This window comes from Chelonoidis abingdonii, chromosome 6 (assembly GCF_003597395.2).
Source record: "Chelonoidis abingdonii isolate Lonesome George chromosome 6, CheloAbing_2.0, whole genome shotgun sequence".
Classification (NCBI taxonomy): Eukaryota; Metazoa; Chordata; order Testudines; family Testudinidae; genus Chelonoidis; species Chelonoidis abingdonii.
The window spans coordinates 54,629,762-54,653,205 of record NC_133774.1 but is presented as its reverse complement, the minus strand read 5'-3'; the positions used below and the strand labels follow the sequence as shown (position 1 = coordinate 54,653,205).

The window sequence follows — 23,444 nt, the reverse complement described above, 5'->3', positions numbered from 1 at the left end:
AGTTTGCCTAAATGGTTGCACCAGCCCTGATCACTTACACAATAATTTTGCAGCCTAGGAACCAAAAATCCATCATTTGAAATCTCAAATGGTTTCCATTTGATATTTTAGTAAAATATACAGAAGCATCAGACTCATCTGGAATCTACAGGATGTTTGAAGAGAACCAATTCTGCTTTCATTATTTTCCAAATGCAAAGAAAGAACTATAGTTTGCAAACAGCCAAACTTCTGTGTTGATTAATAGCTCCAAGGACCAGATGTCATGCATACAATATTTATACATTGTCCTTTAGTTTTCAGAGGCAGGTATAGAAAATACCTGAAACAATATAGCAATTGTCAGACTGGCCTTTGGAGATTTATGTGAAAGAAGACTCTATTGATGGGAATGGTAATATAAATAAAAAACACATGATAGTTTTCACTGATCTAACCCACTGAAAACGTATAACCCATCAGGGTGTTTGAGAATATTTAGATGCCTTGTTTCAACAGCAATCCACGTCTGTCAGCAATTTGAATTTTAAATTCATATACTTGCTTCAGGAAATAGCAGTGGGAGTACTTAGCAGGCTAGAGTATGAGGATGAAAAGATATGAAACCTTTATAAAAATCACCGCACCAAAGACTGTCTATTACAACATCTGTACTCTGAATTAATGGACATATCCTTGATTATATGCTGAAGAGAAAATGCACAAATATTCCAGTCATGAGGTTTTATTGCCTCAGGTTTAGAAATACATTAAACTATACTCAAGATTGAAAACATTTGTTAGAATTGTTTTCAGTCATCTGATTTATTTTCCATTTTACATAGTATTTTACTGTGGTTTTAAGAATTCAATTCAGACATTCTTTATTTAAAGATAAAACTTCAGATCTTCTCAAAAGCCAGAATAATTTTGTTGTGGCCAGTTCCTTCCCAATTATTTCCAGTGATACACTGAATTAATAAATCATTTTTGATGTGTACAGAACAAAGTTTATTATGGACTAGGTGCAAGGCTCCATTAATCAAAACATGAAGTAACTCAGGTGGGAGGGCCACAACGTACTATAGGAAAATAAACACTATGGGCTACAGTAATACTGTATTGTCCCAGTGAGAGCTCCAGGAGGTATTGTGTCCTGGAGCTTGTTGGTACACAGTAGCAGTGTGTTGCACAACCGCTTATGGTGTAGCAGCATCCACTCCCCTCCATAGCAGCTGTGTTTATTGGTCTATGTGTGATGGTGGGCCATTCAATTTTGGTATGACTAACAGACCAGTGCAGTACAGGCACTGCAATTATATCCATCTTCTGATTCTGCAGGGGAAGTGAGAAAGAGACGGGGAGGAGAAAGAAAGTCCAAAGACAGAGAAGGAGTTCTTATGCACTCAATCCTTCTGTTTACTCTCTAGGACCAGGCAGCTACACATCACACATACTGTATATTAAATGAAATACAGGGAATAAGTGATATATTAAGCACTGCACTGACTGGAGAGTTTTACAACCTGCAATTCATAATCTACCTAGGAAAGTATCTTCGTATTTAGAAAATATATCAGGTCTTCTTTCCAATATATTTTGTGTTTCTTTCTCTTCATTTGCAGTTGTCTGATATTAGAGATCTCTCTTTGATTAGTAATATGCTTTCACTACAACCTGGAACTCACTTGTCCAGAAAGTGAGAACTTGTTTAACAAGTAGAACCGATTCTGTAGCAACATTATATGGGCACTCCTATCTAAGTTTCACATACAGAGCAACGATAGACTTCCTTTATGTTTTAGTTTTCACATACACTACTCATGGAATTCACTTTTCAGCTAATATAATCTTTGTTATCATTTATCTGTCAGCCTGGTTACTGGCAGACGAGCTCATTATGGAGAACATGAAGAAGAGTGGAAATAAAAGAACAAGTTTTACACTGAAAAAATATATATACATGTAATATGAGAGATAATATATAAAACCTAGCTCTTACATAGCACTTTCCTTTAGTAGATTTCAAAGCACTTTACAAAGAAGGTCAATTATCATCAGCCCATTTTACAGATGAGGAAACTGAGGCATAGAAATGGGTGTGATGGGTTGGATCACAGAAACCCCCCTGGGAGCTGCCATCTGATGTGCCAAGACTACCTCTGCTCCTGTTTCCCTTGACAGCTCAGAACTCCAGTACCTTGTCTTGCTGAGCCAGACACTCCCGTCTGCTCCAACAAAGACCCAGGGTCTGAATTACTTGCCCCAAAACTGCAGGTTTGCCTCAAAGCAGCTAACAGAAGTGTGCTTGTCTTTAACACCCAGATGCCCAACTCCCACTGGGGTCTAAACCCAAATAAATCCATTCTATTCTGTATAAAGCTTATACCCTGAATATAGCAAAGAGTCCTGTGGCACCTTATAGACTAACAGAAGTTTTGGAGCATGAGCTTTCGTGGGTGAATACCCACTTCGTCACATGCAACCCACGAAAGCTCATGCTTCAAAACTTCTGTTAGTCTATAAGGCGTCACAGGACTATTTGCTGCTTTTACAGATCCAGACTGATACAGCTACCCCTCTGATACTTGACACCCTGAATACAGAGAATCTCACCCTCAGAGATGCTTCAGTAAGTTTTTTCTCAGACTGGACACCTTCCAGGCCTGGGCACAATTCTTTCCCCTGGTACAGCTCTTGTTCCAGCTCAGGTGGTAGCTAGGGGATTCTTCATGATGGCTCCTCTCTCCTCCCTTTGTTCTGTTCCATCCCTTTATATATCTTTTGCATAAGGCGGGAATCTTTTGTCCCTCTCTGGATTTCCACCCCCTCCTTCTCAATGGAAAGACACCAGGTTAAAGATGGATTCCAGTTCAGGTGACATGATCACATGTACTCAAGATTTCATTTGCCACTTGGCCACACACCCTATACAGCGAAGACTTAGGGGTAAAACACACCCATCTGCAGACAATTGTCCTGGTATGGAAGTCATGCAAGATTCCAACCACCATTAAGGGCCACACTGTTGCATATACAATAGGCCCTCAGAGTTATATTTCATATTTCTAGTTTCAGATACAAGAATGGTACATTTATACAAATAGGATGATCACACTCAGTAGATAAGCTTTGTAATGATACCTTAGAAGAGACCTTTTGCATGAAGCATATTCCAGTTACATTATATTCACTCATTATCAAATTTTATAAAATCATATAGACTGCAACGTCACAGAGATAGGAAGTGACTTGCCCATGGTCACCCAGCAGGCCCAGGGTAAAGCTGACTACTCTGGTCTCCCGAGTCCCAGCTAAGTCTTCTATCCACTAGAGAATGCTGCTTCTAGGTTAAAACTACAACAACATACATTTAGATAAATTTAGGAAGATGATGAAAATCTGGGTACCTATTGCAGGTACTCAGACAGGCAGGCATTGGCCCGCCCAAAACTAAGTGGGATGAAAATCTGGATAGAAGTCTCAATCAAACTTTTATAACAAAACTTTAACTTGCCAGTTATGTCTTATAGTTCCCCAGTCACTTCCTGTCTTTCTATGCAGATCCTCTCTCTGACTTACTAAAATGAATTTTGTGTGGTGTACAAAGGTGGACTTTGCAAGAAGACTTATTTTCTCTTCTAACTAGGATATCAATTTTCAACTATGACTGCAGATTTATGAGAAGGATAGTGAAGAAAGTATTTTAATATCAGATGTTAGAATTCAAAATAAAGGCCTTGATTGTGATTTCACATCAGTTTTATTCTGGAGTAATTTCACCTACAGCAGTGTAAGTGAGATGAAAATCAGGCTTTAGATTGTAATTAAAGGATAGAGTCATTATTTTTTTACTACTCATCTTGACAATTTATACCTTTTCTTTCTGAAGTGATTCATCAAAATGCAATGTCAGGTTGTCATGGTGATTCAACATACTACATTGGTAATCTGTCAGTTCTAGCTCAGAGATGCTGTGTTTAAGTCCAAAAGCTAAACCAAACCACTAATGGCATAGTTATGAGGTAGGCCAAGAAAAATCTGTAGATGTGGATTTTCTAATGTTCCTTCTTTAATTTCAGAGCATTTGTAGTGGACTTTGCCCTTTCTTCTTGCATCCCTCATTTCTGTGTTTAAACACATTTCTTAATATAGCAAAACAGTATGTTATCAAATGTAGTAGGCACTGATACCCGACTTCCTCTTTTGTCCCCCTGCTTTCTGCATATACAATAATATATGGAGTCACATTTTTCTCTTGCACACAATAAAGACTGTGTAAAGCATATAGTGTACTTTTGCAAGATTATGGAATGGAAGAATAACATGTGAAGATGTCAGATGATGGTGAATCAATTTATACACAGGTGCACTTTTCTGTAGATAATTATGTCAACCTATTCAATCTGACATGAATTCAAAAGTCAAACTACATTCATTTTGCTCAGCCCCACAACTGGAAAGTCCAGAAGGTAGGTAACCCTTGTCAGCATGACTCAACATAGTCATATATTTAAAAATTGAGAACCTAATTACATTTGGTATGGCTGATCTTCCCGGTTGGTGTCACTGTATCAAAGATGCGACAGAAATTGTGGCATTGCCAATATGGGAGTCCTACCTAAGACTCAGTTTTCTGGATAAATTGAATATAGTTTTAACAATCATAGGAACCATTGGAATGTTTTAAAATTAAATATTACATAATGCAATTTTTCTTCTGACTAATATTGGGTTTAAATAAAGAAGTTAGGAAACTGGATTAGACTCAGACTAAGCCCTAACTCACAGCCATGAAAAAAGATTTGCCTTCAGATCTAAGACCAGATGAAATCAAGCAAAATTTAGGGTTATATTTTATCATCTACAAATTTTAACAGACTGCTCCTGATGTAACCATGTGCCTCAATCAGCACTTCAAACCCATCAGAGATTCCTTCTACTGAAAGAAATATTGCCATTAAATTGATATGCTGTGAAGCCTAAACATTTTGGGGGGGAAATTTGGAATTTGGCCATGGGTTCTGACATGAAGGGGAAAAAAAGATAATTTGGAAATGCTTTAAAGAGTAATTTAAGAATCAAATGATTCTCACAGGAGTTATAGGGGGAGATCCTCAGAATACCTTTGAGATAGATGGGGATTCACTAACACTTTTCTTCCTTTTATGAAAGCATATTTTTGAACCTGATGATTGTAAAAAAGCATATTTAATATCTTCTTGTGGAAACATGCATCTTTGCCTCGGTAAGTACTCCAAAGCCCTTTCTTTGGATCAGTTATTTTTAAAAAAATTCACAAATTGCTTTACTTTTTTCTTCAGACAGCTTGTTTTTTTCAACAATCCTGCAAGACATTATTTTCCCAGGAAATTTCCAGAGAAACACAAGCTTGGGCATGTCAATTGTTTCATATAAACAAAAGATCCTTTATCCTAATGCAGAATTCTCCTTTTCACATCTGTACAAATGGCATAGAAAGTATGGAGGAAATATATTTACGCTCCTAAACAATTTTTTGTTTGTTTTTTTGAGTAAAACAACTCATGTTTAATTAGAGGAATAACTCATTTGTACTTTGGCAGAACTGAATCAGTCTTAGGAAACAAGAGTAGTGATGTTTACATGTATGTTTTGGTGCTTTTGGTAAGTTTATTATTATTATGGCTCTAAAGATATTGGGTGAAATCCTGGCCCTAATGAAGTCAATGGCAAAACTCTCATTAGGTTTGAGTTTTTCCAGTAAGCTGTGTCTTCTGAACCTGTGCATTTACTTTGAATAAGAGCCTATTTAGGGTCCATGAAGCTTTTCTTTTTATATGTCATAGCTATGACTTATTTTCTTTCCTACCCTTTGAAAATGTACATTGAAAAAAATATGTTTTGCTTTAAGTTTGTCTTTAAAGGTTTTAGCATTTTCATTTCACTTAGGACACCAGATCAACCTGAGTCTGTAAAAAATCCTAAACAACTAATACGTGTACTTCAGTCCAATTTTATTTTATTTATTTTTGCTTTCCTATTTACTGATTGTATGTATGTGCCTGGACGATGTGATGTAGGTATGAATATTTTTGTGAATGTTTTTAATTGTTGAACAAAATGAAGAAGGATTTATTTGTTGTTAAATAATCAAGAGATTTCTCTAGCAGTATTCCATGTAAACAAGAGCTATGTATGTTTAAATCTGTTCTGTTGCAAGTTTTAATAAACCATTGTTTGCCCTCAAGGAAGGGAGGTTAAAGTTATTAACATCCTTGTACTAAGTTATGAGCATGAACATAATAGTGCAATTTCTCCATGTTTTTGTCATATTTTACATTTTTCTTTAGAAAGTTTCAAAAAAAAAAAAAAGGACTATATACAATCCTTCTGATGGTAGAACATAGCAGGGAAGAAACTGAATACTATCAGCCTGAATCTTGACACCAGTTGACAGAAACAGATGAGTCTTCCCAAAGGACCATGAAAGTGCATTTGTTCATATTGTATGGATTAGTCACACCACAAAAGTTTATGAATATTTATCCATATTAACCAGATCTGGGGATTTTCTGAGTATTATTGATGACAATGAAACTACATGAGACTTAGAAATATTTAATTTATCGCATTCTGGCTCCGTCTACAAGAGTAATAGAAAGGCAAAAGCACAATACAGTGCCTCACATCACCCTTGCCACCATCTGCTATTTTCCCGGCTAGATGCCATCTCTGTTTCTTTTCCATGCTGCCTTTTCTATGCAGAATTACTTCCCCAGACTGAAAGCCCCTCTTCACTTCCTCTTCAAGTCCCTTCAAAGGAACCACTTCTTTTGTGAGGCTCAGACACAAGAAAGAAAAGAAAAAGAACCAAGGATTAAAAAAAAAAAAAAAAATCTAAGGTAAGGTCTTCCTCTGATCTCCCAGAGGACCTGGTCATGGTATGTTTGTGTTCTAGATTGTAAGCTCTCTGAAACAGGAACTGTCTTAATATCTGTATACCATATGGTTCTAAGCATACCATTGGTGTTTAAGGAAAAATATAACAAAGAATGACATTAGTTTAATCAGTTCTTCAACTACCTGACACATGTATGTCTACCAGCTGTTGGCCTCCTAACAGAGTTTTATTTTGATATTCATAAGTAGTTCAGTGATGAACTGCCATGAGGGAGAGGGGGGAATTTACAGGGGAAAGTGAAGCAGTATTGTATTAGATACACGCCATTCCTTTAAAGTTATCTTCAATTTGATCAAAAGTTACTCTATGAAAAAATGACATTGAAATGTAATACACTGAACATCTGAGAGCCATCACGTCATATTTAGCAAATGAAGTGAAAAGCTTTCATATAAATAGTGATGAAATCCATAGTAATGCTATAACCGAATCTACTCTGTACTGTACATTACATGTAGGGATTCACAACACAGTGCTGAAAGCCATGTAAGAAACTATATCTAAAGATACATTGCATGATCCTGATTCTGTTGTCTTGTGCTGTGAATATTCACTTTACAACAGTGTAAAGGGAGTATGAAATGCTAGTAATTCAGAATGGCAGCATTATATCCCCACTTTGCACAAATGTAAATGACAACATGTGGTTCAGGGCAATACATGTGTACATTTAAACCCCTCGCTACACACTTACACAGATGCTAGGTAACTGTTAATATTGTTCTTTTTTTCCCAACCAGACGATCCCAGGCTGGCTGCCATCAGTAATATAAAATCTGCTTAGATGGGGATGTCATCACCACAAGCCAACCACAACCTCTTCTCTGCCAGAGGCCTTTCAGACAAGAAGTGCAGACCAGAAAATGAGCAGATCTGGCTGGGGAGAGGGGCAGACAAAGGCACCTGGAATGTCTGAATATTTACCACACCTGCCAGGCAGCCTTTACTGAGAAGCCTCCTATGGAGATCCTTGGCAGGAACTTAAAGCTCCTCCTGTCTGGTAGAACCCTCCACAGTAGGATTTGGCTACTATGCTATCCAGGGGATGATATCCAGGGGAGTTACTCGTCCTCTGGCACAGCTACTGCCAAGGATGCCGAGAGATGCACATTGTACCATTGGTAGAGGGGGGAATCAAAACCACAGGGAGTAATTAAGTAATATAATGCAGTCGACGTTGCAGTAGTACTGCTTAAAGTATATCTGACCACCGCCCTTTTGTGATAAAACTCCTACATTCCTGTTGCCTCTTACTACAATAATACATTGGGCATTAAATAAAAACACTGGTAAAATAATCTTACCCAAGGTAAAAATAGGTTTTTAGAGAACAATTACAACTATTACATTTTGGTTTTGCTGTTTAAGTCCATTAACATGTCTTTCTTCCCTCCCACTCCCAACTCCCTACTTAGCTATACTGCTATTGGTTCCTCTCATCCCAGCTCCAAATCCTGGGGTTCCTCACATGGATGTAAGATGAGAGCCTTTTTAGTATTTATTCTTTAATGGAAACCAATCAAAAACTGCTTGTTTTGCCAACAGAAAATGAAAGTCAGCAGATAATTGGGCCTTTTTGTGTTTCACTCACACAGTATTACACTGAAATGCATGAATGTCATGAATTAATTTGCAAACTGGACACCATCAAATTAGGACTGAATAAAGACTGGGAGTAGATGGGTCACTACAAAAACGAAATTCCCCCTGCTGATACTCACATCTTCTTATTAAGTGTTTGAAATGGGCCACTTGATAACATTGTATCAGAGGGGTAGCCATGTTAGTCTGGATTTGTAAAAGCAGCAAAGAATCCTGTGGCACCTTATAGACTAACAGACTTTTGGAGCATGAGCTTTCGTGGGTGAATACCGCACTTCGGCAGATGCAGGTAGTGGAAATTTCCAGGGGCAGGTATATATATGCTAAAGAAGCTAGAGATAGAGGTTAGTTCAATCAGGGAGGATGAGGCCTGTTCTAAGCAGTTAGGTGGAAAACAAGGGGAGAAACTGGTTTTGGTAGTTGGCCAAGCCATTCAAGTCTCTGTTTAATCTGAGCTGATGGTGGTCAATTTGCAGATGAACTGAAGCTCACGCAGTTTCTCTTTGAAGTCTGGTCTGAAGTTTTTTTGCTGCAGGAGGCACTTAAGGTCTGCGATAGAGGCCAGGGGGTTTGAGCGTTTTCCACAGGTTTTGTATATCGCACTCCTATATGTAGTTTGTGTCCATTATCCTTCCGTAGAGACTGTCAGTTTGGCAATGTCATAGCAGAGGGGCATGCTGGCATTGATGGCATATTACATTGGTGGACTGTGCAGGTGAATGAACGGTGATGGTGTGGCTGATCGGTTAGGTCCTGTGATGGTGTCTGATGTAGATATGTGGGAGAGTTGTCACGAGGTTTGTTATGGATTGGTTCTGAGTAGAGTTACTGATGGTCCGAGTGTGCAGTTAATGAGAAGAATATGTTCAGGTTGGCAAGTGTCGGGAGGTACGATGGCATGTCAGCCCTCAAGGCTGTGAAAGTGTGAGGATCATTGTCCAGGATGGTTGTAGATCCTGATGATGCGTTGTGGAGGTGTTTTAGCTGGGACGGTAATTGATGGCCATGGAGTCAGTTGGTTTACTTTCTTGGGATTGTGTCGTTGGCAGTGGAGGCTTCTGGGTACATCGTCGTGGCAGATACAGGACTGTGCTGGATAAGTGGATCTCTACTACAGATCCTATGCCACAGCATCAGTGGTGTCACGGAGATAGCTGGGAGTGCTGGTGGATAGATCGAGTAGAGGTCACATATCAACAGTCGTAGTGCCAGAACGTGTCGAAGCTCTACTGCAAGACATGAAGAAAAGAACAAAGGGGTCAACTGGCCATAAAATCAGTCCCGCTAAAACCTCCAACGCATCATCAGGGCTCTAACCATCTGGACAATGATCAATTTCACAGCCTTGGTGGCGGCAGTTCCTCACCGCAGACATGCCAACCTGAACATATTCTAAATTAACTGCACACGGACATGTCGAACTCTACCTCAGGAACCAATCAATGCAAAAACCTCGATGACACTGCCAGCATATCTACATAGTGACACGCACCATCACAGCGATAGCAGCCAACATAACCGGTTCATTCACCTGCAGTCACCAAATGTAATATAAGCCATCATAACCCCAGTGCTCCTGCTATGTAACATGGGCTAAACTGGACGTCTCTACGGAAAAGGATAAATGGAACACAAATGATATTGGAGTGGCAATATCCAAGAAACCTGTAGAGAATTCAACTCCTGGCCAGCTTATAGCCAGACCTTAAGTCGGCCTCCTGCAGCAAAAAAACTTAAGGACAGCTTAAGAGAAACTGCTGATTCAGTTTCATCTGAAATTTGACACATCAGCTCAGATTAAACAGAGACTGGGATGGTTGCTAGACTACAAAACAGTTTCTCTCCTTGGTTTTCATCTCTACTGCTAGAGACAGGGCTCATACTCCTGATGAACTAACCTCGTTATCTCTGCTTGCTTGCATATATATACCTGCCCCTGGAAATTTCCACTACATGCATCTGCCGAAGTGGGTATTCACCCACGAAAGCTCATGCTCCAAAGCGTCTGTTAGTCTATAAGGTGCCACAGGATTCTTGATTACATTGGCTTCTTTAGCACTAGAAAAGTGATTTCCACCCCTTCTTCTCAGCTGTTGAGAATAGCCCACTTCCACCTTAATTGAGTTGACTCGTTAGCACTGACTCCCCACATGGTAAGGCAACTCCCATCTTTTCATGTACTGTGTATATATATCTTCCTACTGTATTTTCCACTCCATGCATCTGATGAAGTGGGTTTCAGCCCACGAAAGCTTATGCCCAAATAAATTTGTTAGTCTCTAAGGTGCCACAAGGACTCCTCGTTCTTTTTACTGAAATGCAAGTGACCCCAACTGAGTCTCCTTTATCTCAACCATTTGAATGACTAACCCTCTTATAATGTGCTGTACGTCTAGATATCACATCTTTAGATGAATGATATTTTCTGTTACTAGTCAGGATTTTTTCCATGTGAAATATGTTGGATATGATACACTGGGCGCCAGTAAAAGCTAGACATTTCCCAGATGGAGTGGTTAAAGCCTCATTCCTCAAGAATAGTGCATCATTTTCCATCGTGAATCTAGTTAATTGGTAGGGAACTTAGAACATTTTTTGTATGGGTGTTTTTGATGGTTATTTAAAATGACAGAAAAAATAATATATCAGTAGTGCAAATATGACTGAAAAGGTAAATATTTTGGTGCAATGGCCCCAGTACAGCATCATAGCAGCTGACCAGGTGACAGAGTCAAACAGGAGCATTTTCAACAATCTTAAGCGAACCATTTAAAAAAATTCTACAATTCAAAGTATTTTTTTCATGTAAGATTTTACATCCTATAAGATATTTGATCCAGAACACTCACTGAAGTCTATATAAAGTTGATAATTTTTAGTTTAGAATGACAATAAAATTCACTAAAGCATGGTGTTGCTGGATTAAATTTTGCAACTAGATGGATCAATCAAAACAGATTTTTTTAAAGATATTTGAAGCAGCTCCATCTCATTAATATATCAAAGCTTTAGTATCAAATTCCTGTATGCTGTCTATTTCAGTATGATGGCTCAGCCACTGGAGCATGGTAGTATAGGCTTTCTGTCAAACCACTCTAATCTCCTGCCAAAGCACATAATGAAAATCACAGGCACCTACATTGCCTGTTTCATCCTATTAGGAGCAATGTGAAAAGAATTCTGCCTGAGTAGCTGTTTTAGAAAATGAAGGTTTAATTGATGGCCGTTGTCAAGAGCATTTTATAGAAACCTTTATAAAAATATTACTTATTTCCTGGTGTATACAAATGTGAGGATGCACAGGAAAAGTTATTAATATGTCTTTCTGTGTTGTTTTTTAATGAGCATTCCTTTGTACCCACCCTTCCCCCCAAAATACTGAAAATATTGACGTTTGTTCTCCATCCAGTAGCACAGGTTAGTTCAACTGCAGAAGGTCTTTCCTCTTTCTCACTTTAATTTACCCTGAAGGACAGTACCTTTGCCTGCCACATAAAAATAAACCTACGGGGATTACAATGTCCAGATGAAATCAACCCATATTGCTATGATTTAAACCACACAAGCCCACTGGTCATTGAAGAGCTGGGATACAAATACAGATTTCATACCAATATACAAGTTCTGTTACAAAGGCAAGGAAATGAGACTAATTTGCCAAAGCGGCAGACAGGAGGAAATACTGTTCAGACTTTTTAAGGCTACTTACTACGTTTATACTACAGCTACCAACCCCAGTGAAATCCACTATAAATTAACCTTTTGGGGCATATAGCTTACCAGATCTATTATAATTATAATTGTGATGCACTATGGTATTGAATATTCCATCAAAAAAGTTATGAGCACAATTTTGCCAATCTTACTCATATTGAGTAGTGAGTTACCAAGCAAATAGTCCCACTGAAATCATCTAGAGGACCACAGAATTGGACCTGATGTGCAGCAAAAAAAACAGCACAGAGAGGCTTTGCTCAGGAATTAATGCAGCTTCAGAGGTGAGGGAGATGATGCACATTCTCCTCTGAGATATGTCCCCAGCCCTACAACTTCCCTTGCTTATGTACCCCAGAGAATGGGGGGAAACAGAGAAGAAATGGTGCTGCAGACTTGTCTAACATCCTTACACCTTCTGTGCAGGAGATCCTGACCATGTGCACCTCCACTCATGGGGACAATCCCCTCTAATTATCTACCATCTGATAAAGCGATAAGGCATTCTGGCAATGACAAGGTGAGAGACTACTGCTGAGTGGAAAGCCAGGGTGCCACAACTTGCCAGGTCCTCAGAGTTATCCCATAGCTCTGTGTCTGCCTGATTTATTGCCGCTGTGTGCAGGACCATTTTAGATTTTGTGCAGCTATGCGGGTTGGGATGGCACCAGACAGCTGAAGCATGATATGCTAATTTTTCTTTTGATTATGATTATTCTTAGTTCACGTACAAGTCAAATAACAAGTGGATGAGTACACCTGACATTTTGCATAACCTTGCATTAAACTGGATAGATATACACAGGCCAGGTTCAGAAGATGCATGCCATTTAACCACACTCCCATTGGGTCACAATATAACTTTGAATGTTTGCATGTTTAGAATTTGGCTTTCAAAACAGCATTCACACTCTGCAATTAGAAATATATTGTTTCTGGCAAGAATCTTTGGATAGTTGGTATTTGTTTCACTTCAGTTTTCCTTAAAATTAGCAGGAATCATTTTAAGTGATTAACAGAAATGGGTGAAATCCAGAAGGCTCAGGGCTCAGTTCAACTTTTGTACAAACGTTTGGGCTGGTTCTTACGTTATATGAATCTACTTGTCCACCTCTAGTGATTTTCTAACCTGTTGATGTTCAAACATACATGAGTATGTTTGAACAGCTTTCTAAAAACTCCATTTTATATGTTTAATTTGGTAGGAATCATTTTATCACTCTGTTTTACAGATGTTACAGTGAACCTGTGTGAGGGACCAGTAACTGTAGCACTTTGTCACACCATGTAGGACTGTACAAATTCTCTTTCCAATTACATTAAATAAATACATTTAAAATATAGAAAACTGACATGTTAACATGTACTTTCAAAAGAAAATAAGATTGATTTTTTTAAAAAAAGCATGACTGTGGTATAAACATTATATTCTCATTGGGTCATGATAGGTTATGGTATTATTTAAACTGGAATCTAATTTCACGTGGTTACACTTTTATTGGAAAGTATTACTTCATGCTTGAGACAGTGATACTGACGTCTGCATGCCCCTCTGAGAAAGCTGAGTTCCAAGATAAACCTATTCTTTTGCTACCTGAATCACTGGCGGTGGCAAACCACATTTTAAATAAATCTTGTGTTAGAACTTTAAAAATATGAACTGCAAGCTATAAATTAAATAAATGCAGAGAGACTGTCCCAAGAGGATTCCTCACACACCACAGGCTCTCAGTGTTTTAAAGGAGCAACAGATTATCAAAAGAAGGCTGTCTAGCTACTCACATTTTCATATAAAACTAAAAGCAACTTTTTTAACAGAAATGTAGAACTCAAAATGATACCTGCCTATCTAAGGTTTATAACTCTTTTTGAAAGGTACAAGAAGAAAAGATGATGTGAAGGGGAAAGAATCATTTTTAGTTACCATGAAACAAACTATATGCCTGACCTCGTAAACAATTACTTGCATGAGTAACTTTAATCAGGCAAGTACTCCCATTGAGTTAGAAATGGGCTCCATGTTTGTGGTGTTTTTGTCCTGAAATTCTTTGAAATTTTGCTTTTGGATTAGATTGTTGCAGTACAGATTGTACAAAATATCATACTCCAGTTTGTGATACTTTCATAGAATCATAGAATATCAGGGTTGGAAGGGACCTCAAGAGGTCATCTAGTCCAACCCCCTGCTCAAAGCAGGACCATTCCCAACTAAATCATCCCAGCCAGGGCTTTGTCAAGCCTGATCTTAAAAACCTCTAAGGAAGGAGATTCCACCACCTCCCTGGGTAACCCATTCCAGTGCTTCACCACTCTCTGAGTGAAAAAGTTTTTCCTAATATCCAACTTAAACCTCCCTCACTGCAACTTGAGACCATTACTCCTTCTTCTATCATCTACTACCACTCTCCGTCATCTGCTACCACTGTGTTTCAAAAACACAGTTAACATTTTGTCAAGAAACAGGTTTCTTTTTTCCTGACTCTGACTCATTGTGTGACACAGAGTAAATTAGTCTCTATGGGTTAGCTCCAGAAAGGGACTTATGCATTGTGACACTGATTGTTGGAAGACCTAACTTTAAGATGCGTAGAAAATAATGGGAATATACTGTGATTAACGAAGCCTGAGTTAGGTGCATAGGCTGTGAAGTTAAGTGTGGTGATCTGGTGGTTTCTTGTATATAGTTGTTGATAGGCTTCCACTGTTTGTTGATTCTGGCAAGAAGAGTTCTAAAGAGATTTTGATGGATGGCTGGCAGTTCTTGAAGTTGTGGTGGAAATCTATGATAACTGATCGCAGCACTTACTGGAGGAATATCAGGACTCATAGAAACCATCCTCAAACCACTCACCATACAACAGACCAGCTTCCTCCAGGGCACAGCTGATTTCCTCCAGAAATTCTGCAACATTAACAACCTCCTTCACAACACCATGCTTGCCACCATGGATGTCACCACCCTATACATCAACATTCCTCATGATGGCATTGCTGCCTGCCTCAAATATCTACAAGACAATGGACAACACTCAGATATCCATTCTAAATACATCACCAAACTCATCCATTTCATCCTCACCCGTACCAATTTTACATTCAACAACAAACACTTTGTGCAAATCATGGGAACTGACACAGATACCAGAATGGCTCTCCAATATCCCTACCTCTTCATGGGCCACAATGAGGAAGGATTTCTGGACAAAAACACCACAAAAGCAATGATATACCTAAGATACATCAATGATGTTTTCATCCTCTGGACAGAGGACCTAAACTCTCTCACAGATTTCCACTACAACTTCAAAAATCAGCATCCATCTATCACTCTCTAGAACACTCCTGCACCAGAATCAACTTCACGGACACCACAATCAGCTTCAATAATGCAACCCTATAGACAATTATGTACAAGAAACCCACGGATCACCACACTCACCTTCATAGATTCAGTAACCACCCCAAACACACCAAGAAATCTGTTATCTACAGTCAGGCCCTCGGATACCACAGAATATGCTCTGGGGAGAATGTTCAGGATATATACCTTAACACACTTAAAACCTCCTTCACCAAATGAGGACACTCCATCAGAGTAGATCACATCATGGAATGGGCCATGCAAATATCCTGAGAGAATCTGATTCAATACAGAAAAAAAAACAACCCTCTGATAGCACACTCCTAGTTGTCACCTTCCACCTAACTCTGGAACCCATACAAGGTATCAGTAAACAATTACAACCCAAACTCATGGGGACCACACACTGAAAGAAATCATTCCTGAACCTCCTCTTCTGGCCTTCAAACAATTCCCACACCTCACCACACCCATCATTAGAAGCAAGCTCCCCACAGACCAGGACACAACACCACAAAATGGCACCAGACCCTGCCAGAAAAACAGATGCAAAACCATGTTGACAAATCTTAACTGCTACAATGATCAATACCCCGCCACCTGCCCCCGCAACACACCTTTCAAGCTCTAACATCCAAGCCAAAACCCGAGCTACTTAGCTTCACAGGGCTTCCTGGGGCATGGGGCCCTGGGCAATTGCCCTGCTTGCCTCCCCATAATGCCAGCCACTTTTGTCAGAATAACTTATGTCGCTATGGGGTGTGAAAAAAAAAATTATCCCCCCGGTCAACGTAAGTTACACCAACAGAAGTGCCAGTGTGGACAGCGCTATGTTGGTGGGAGAGTTTCTCCCACCAACATAACTATCACCACTCATTGGAGATGGTTTAATTATGTCGATGGGTGAGCTCTCTCCTGTAGTAGAGCGACTTCATGAGAGATCTTACAGCTGCATCGGTATAGCTGTATCACTGTAAGCTCGCTAGTGTAGACATGGCCTCAATGTGGAGAAAAAATGGTTACTGTCACTTCACGGCTTTATTTCTAAAGTTTTTTGAGATTTGGGTTATTTTAACGTAGAAAATATTTTTAAATTTCTGCATCCATTTAAAACAATTCTGAAATATTATTTCATGGCTTGCATTCTGAAGTCACTGTAATCAGAAGTTTTTGATATGAATATAGAAGAACCAAGATCAAGTCTTTTTCTGGCTGTTTTTGTTTGCTTCTTATATACACAAAGGAAGAAAAATAATGGATTGAGCAAAGGAGCTAGAATGAAAAAAAACTGCTCTTTGATTAATGATAAATGTGGAGTCATAGAATCATAGAATATCAGGGTTGGAAGGGACCTCAGGAGGTCATCTAGTCCAACCCCCTGCTCAAAGCAGGACCAATTCCCCAACTAAATCATCCCAGCCAGAGCTCTGTCAAGCCTGATCTTAAAAACCTCTAAGGAAGGAGATTCCACCACCTCCCTGGGTAACCCATTCCAGTGCTTCACCACTCTCTGAGTGAAAAAGCTTTTCCTAATATCCAATCTAAACCTCTCCCACTGAAACTTCAGACCATTGCTCCTTGTTCTGTCTTCTGATACCACTGAGAATAGTCTAGATCCATCCTCTTTGGAACCCCCTTTCAGGTAGTTGAAAGCAGCTATCAAATCCCCCCTCATTCTTCTCTTCTGCACAACAAATAATCCCAGTTTCCTCAGCCTCTCCTCATAAGTCATGTGCTCCAGACCCCTAATCATTTTTGTTGCCCTCCACTGGACTCTTTCCAGTTTTTCCACATCCTTGTTGTAGTCTGGGGCCCAAAACTGGACACAGTATTCCAGATCAGGCCTCACCAATGCCAAATAGAGGGGATTGATCACATCCCTTGATCTGCTGGCAGTACTCCTATTTATACAGCCTAAAATGCCATTAGCCTTCTTGGCAACAAGGGCACACTGTTGACTAATATCCAGCTTCTCATCCATTGTAACCCCTAGGTCCTTTTCTGCAGAACTGCTGCCTAGCCCCTCAGTCCCTAGTCTGTAGCAGTGCATAGGATACATGGCTGAGGAACATGAAACATGGATTGATGTGATCATCAAAACTTGTAAATGGAAAGAAGCTTTAGTGTACTGGGGGTATTAAGGGATTGGGATGGATGGGAAAACAAATTAAAACATTTACCCATATAACATAGTGCCAAAATCTCTTAGCTCTGTGAAGTTAGGAGTATGTTATGCATTTGAGGATGACATCACAGTCTCTATGCCAAACTTTTGCTCTCCTAATGTTATGTTATCCTCCCAAAATCTGAACATCTTTCATGTTTATGAGGGTGAGTCTCCAAAAGGTGATGGAATTTGGAGGCAGTTATTTTTAAAAAGGGTTTTATTGCAGAAGTAAAACATTCCCATGGCAGAGTTTGAAATAAAGATTTGTTGCCAGTTTGGGTTATATTCCTACAAGATGCCAAGTATCATCAGGTAAGTACCATATGAAGCCTCAAAAGATGCTTAGCACCATGGAAGGAACCTCAGAAGGTCATCTAGTCCAACCCCCTGGTCAAAGCAGGACCAATCCCCAGACAGACTTTTGCCCCAGATCCCTAAATGGCCCCCTCAAGTATTGAACTCACAACCTTGGGTTTAGCAGGCCAATGCTCAAACCACTGAGCTATCCCACGCACAGTCAAGACTGCAGTGAGTATAAATTACAAATGGTGAAGAAGTTTAACAATAATAGATAATGGATCAAATATAATGAGTTATATTGGGAAGCTGGATAATTATATCAAATCTAAGTTTTCACATCCACATTTGACACACGGAAGAGAAATAAACTTATTACCTGAGCAAGCTACTGACCATTCAGTCAGCAACCTTATGAAGATTCAAAATAAAGTTCAAAGAAACCAGAACTAGTCAGCAGTGACAGCAAGGAAAAGTTTCTCAACAGAATGGCAATTATATTATTACAGTTTTGTTCTCGTACCTTACTAGATATAAAGGCAATATACAAACATGGTAACCGGGCTACATGATTTAAAACAACAACTGATTTTTCAGTTAAGTTAGGGATTCATATACATAGTCTAGCATCAAGGGAGATCATGTGGATTTGTGATACTCACTTTGGGTTCAAAAATAATCATGTGGAAATGTCATGATCAGGTATACCTACCACACTACTGGCAGACATGCCACATATCAAAAAATGCTGCAACCTCTACTGCAAAACAGTTGCACTATATATATGCAGGTACTATGTGTCCTATATTGCTGAGCTACATTCAGCTGGGATTGTAAAAGAGAATAAAGGATTGACAGGCAGATGTTAGTAAGGAATGAATTGGAACATTGCTCATCATGCAATAGCCAAGAAAACTACTCTCACAGGCTCCTGGAAATCAAAGACCAGATGTCTATCCTAACTTGTTCTACAAACACAGCACACACAGTATGTAACATCCAAAATCTTTCTCTGTCTGATATTTGTGGTTATTAACTAAATAATTAAGAATAAATAACATAATCATCTCAAACCTTCTCCCCAGGCTTGGCTTTTCTAGTTTTCCTCCCCTTCAGGACTGCTCAGCCCAAACCCTAGATACTCTCTTCCTCAGAGAACTACTCTTCTCCCATTCTTTATATCCAATCATCTGCCTCAGGGAGTTGCTAGAATCACTTCAACTTTTCGCAGTAGGATCAACACCTGCCAACCGGGAGGGAGGGGTGTTTCAGGCAAACACAGCCAGCCTGTTACTATGTCACACTGATTGTGGCTTCCACAAACTACATACAATTGGCCACCAAAATTATCAGTTTATAGGCTCAAAACTTCAAAAGAACAGAACAGCAGAATTTGGCTTTGATGAATATGGCTGTTGAAAATAATATTTTTTCCCTAATAAAATAGGATTCTAAATTGGATGTTACAAACTGTGCACACCATCAAGCCATAGTTCTCTACATCAAGATAGGACATTTGCTGGGTAATTAAAAATAGCAAATCCTCTTTAACAACAGGAAATGTCTTTGTAATGTGTTTGTTTCCATATCTGTTTAGACAGTTTATTATTTATTAAATATCACACATGAAAGGAGAAAATTAATATTTTCAAAACTAATTTATCACAGACCTTGAAAAAAGACCCGTTTTTGAAGTAAACAACTCCAATCATTTTCAAAAGCCCTGAGGTAAGTACCATATATAATTTCACCCTCAAGGATCATGTGAAAATATTTCCACAAGTCAGTATCAATTTAAGGAAACATAAAAACTTTGCTAACTGTTTATATTGCAAAATTAGAAATATTATCTTAAAGCATGAATTATTTTTGCAGTGATCATCACTTTGTCAAAGAACGAGCAGCATGAGTTGCAAACCATGCTTGGCCTATTAAAAATTCTATTCATTTTAATTTTCCTTTGTTTCAGAATCACCACTAGTTATCTCAGTTTCTTCCTACCAGTACAGAAGAGTTCTGAGGCATGTCATTATGCCTGTTTGTCATATGATGTTACCATCAAGGAGAGAGAGCTGAACGTGAGAAGAAGCCCCCCTGATGACTCCTGCAGATATCTGCCATTTGCGTGGGTAAAAAAGAGGTGTTAGGGGATGCCCACATACCTCGCAAAGACATTTTCCAGCTAGGAGTCTAGAAATAAGAGATGAGAAAAAGAGAGAAACCAGGAAGTGAAGACACATGAAAACAAACAATTTTTAAAAAATGTTTGAAAAATTTTGGTTCGTTTGAAAAAAAAGTTTTAGTTACTGCTGGTTCTTATCTGATCCAGTGCATTCACCCTCTTAAACATGTGATACTATAAATACAGTACTAATGGCTAGTGTTTCCTGTGGTGCCAATTAGTCTGTGTCTCTCACCTTAATTTAATCCTTATTACTAACACACTCTTTTTTGCTTTCATGGAACTATGGTAATTCATAGATTAAATTTTAGGTTTATTTTGTTTGCTTGACCAAGTGAATGCCTTTCTTTCAATGGCTTCCTGCAAGTTTGACTCTGAAGATTCAACAAACTTAATAAGTCCTTGGGCCTGATTCTTCAGTACCTTGCTCCTTGTGTAGTCATTTACACTTGAGTAAAATAGGTATAACAGTTTACCAAATCAGAATGGCAACAATTTTACACGCATTTTACACAGGTGTACATGACTGTACCAAGTGCAAGATAATAGAAATTAGGCATTTCCGATCTGACAGTGCTTTCAATGAATACAATTAAAAGAGGGAACCTCTGTCACTCAGAGAGAGACAGATAGACACACACACACAATGTTATATCATTACTTGAATGTACTTTCAAAACTCCCTTACTTTTCCTTTGCCGGTAGCTGGGTCTCATATGTAGCCACCTTAGGTTCCACTCCAGCAGGTTTTTGTATCCTTTGTCTCCGTTTTCTACTTGGTGCAATATCAGTGACATCGGGGCTGTTGAGAAGGGAATCCTTCCTTGATGCAGCTGCCAAAGTGAAAGCAAAAAGACCAAAGGTTGACAAGATGCCCCAAAAGACAATGTTATAAAATAATTTCCCAGTTCTACACCTTTTCTGCGAATCTCTCTTTCCTGGTAGCATATGCTTATATGCCATGTTAATGGGAGCCATATAATAACCTAGAATGACACCTACAGAGATGTTAGCAAAGGACTGGCAGTCAAGACTTACGCATTCTAATCCTGACTCTGCCACTTACTTGCTGTGTGGCTTTAGATAAGATATTTAACTTCTCTGTCTCAGCATTCCCATCTGTAAAATGGGATAACCATACACATCTAGCTCACAAGGGGGTTCTAAAGATTAATTAGCTACTAGGCTCAACCTTTGAGAGGAGCTCCTTTGCTGACCATGGTCAAGAAGGAACTGACTGGAGGTTTCAAAAAGGAGCATCTCTGCTCAACAGAATTTGATGTGCAATGGCTGATATTGAGCCTGGGTTACATGCCATCCTGCTACCTCTGCTTTCAAGGGTCAAAACCTGTAAGAATTAAGGGAGTTCTGCTAATACTGCGGTAAGGAGCAAAGACCCAGACTGAGAATCATGCATAATAGTGTCCTTAGAGAAATAGATCTTACAACCTCAACAGCAGAAACACACATATGGGGCCAATTCTTGGCCCACGCATCATTGTGGAGATGCAGCATAAACCAGGGCATCACATTTGACCCAGAATTTATATTAGAAAACCCCTTCAATTCCTAAAGGATTCATAGAGTTTAAGGCGAGAAAGACCATTAGGTTGTGTCATCTGATCACCTAACATAGGCTATAGAATGTCACCCAGTTATTGAATTCACTCAAGCTAAAGCTAAAGATAGGCAATTCCGTGCCTCGAGACCAGGGCCATCTCTAGGGAGGTACAGGGCCCGGGGCCAAAGTGACCAATTCATAACTTCCGGGACCATCTCATCACTTCCAGGACCACAGTCCAATAATACAGCATTCCAACAATTTTCGTCTCTGGCTTTTCTGAGCCCTTTCGCATTTTATAACATTATTTTAAAACGTGGGCACCAGAACCAGATGCAGTATTCAATTGTTAGTCTCACCAATGCTCTATACAGAGTAAAATCATCTCCTATTCCGGTTCACTTCTCCTGTTTATGTCTCTGAGGGCTGAATTAGTCCTGGCCACGGAATCCCACTGAGAACTCATTTCAACAAAAAATTTTATTAAATTTTTTTGGAACAATTAAAATTTTTTTTTACTTTGTTTTGACTTAATTGTTGTTCATTCATCTTAGGTCAAATACAAAAGATGATTCCTCCCTCTGCTCCAACAGCTATCTGATTATTTAAGGTACATATGCGAAGACTCGCCTCTATGGGTGGTATTATTATATTACTAGAATATTAATTATATTATCACCTCTATGGGTGGTATTATATTATATTATATTATTATTATCCAATGTGCCTACATTTTTCTGAAAGCCTTCAACAGTCTGCAGCACACTTTTATTTAACATGCATATTTTTAATTGTAAAAGCTTTAATTATCTTTAATTTTTAAGATAACACTATCCAGAACAGTATGGTTTTCAAGTGAAATGCACCAAATAACAAGGTGGTGACTGAGAGCAATGATGCTAAGGTAACTTTCCCTGGCTGTTATCCCCCCTTATCATCTTCAGAAGAATTCATTTCTGTGTGGATGAAAGATGTGATTGAGAATGAACACTGGAGATTTTTACATGAAATTACACAATTTTTCTCACTTCTTCATGGTGTGAACCTTTCTTCAAAAAAACCAACACATAAATGAAGGAAACAGGAATATGGTTTTTACTCCCTTTACTAATCTTGCAAGTGACATGTTGTACAATTTTTTTCATTACTGCTCTCAAAACTATGATCCTGATTCAGTATAGCACTTAAGCACATGCTTACATTCAAGTACACGAGTAGTCTTATGGAAGCCAAAGAAACTACTCACATGCTTAAAATTAAACACGTGCTGAAGTGTTTTGCTGAATCAGGAGCTAAAAGTTGAAAACAATGTGTATTTTATTTAATTAAAAGAGACTCACAGGTCTTGCCTAGTTATGAAGCTAATGTGCTAACTACCACATTTTCTAAGTCTAGTATAGACAAGGCACACTGTCTTTAACACGTGCTAAACTGTTTGAGCTAAAACCAATGCTGTGCCACTCGTCATGCTTTAACTTGAGTAATTTAGCACACATATTAAAGGCAATGTGCCTCCTTTATACTAGATTTTGAAAACCTGTTAGCTAGCATAACAACCTCACATCTTAAATCTTAGTCATGACAAGGGCCTAGAAATGAACCCTAATAGTAAAATGGCAATAAAGCAACAGTAGCATT

The 23,444-nt window shown here is 38.9% G+C and overlaps 1 protein-coding gene across 3 annotated transcripts in view; it reads right to left on the bottom strand.

The window, feature by feature from the left end:
• XRCC4 (X-ray repair cross complementing 4) overlaps nucleotides 1-23,444 on the bottom strand; it is a 294,941-nt gene that overhangs the window by 70,044 nt on the left and 201,453 nt on the right. For all 3 annotated transcript variants that reach the window (XM_032763434.2, XM_032763431.2, XM_075067052.1), the window contains exon 7: nucleotides 20,934-21,078. In XM_032763434.2, coding sequence (XP_032619325.1) covers nucleotides 20,934-21,078 — 145 coding nt within the window. The remainder of the gene's footprint in view (nucleotides 1-20,933; nucleotides 21,079-23,444) is intronic.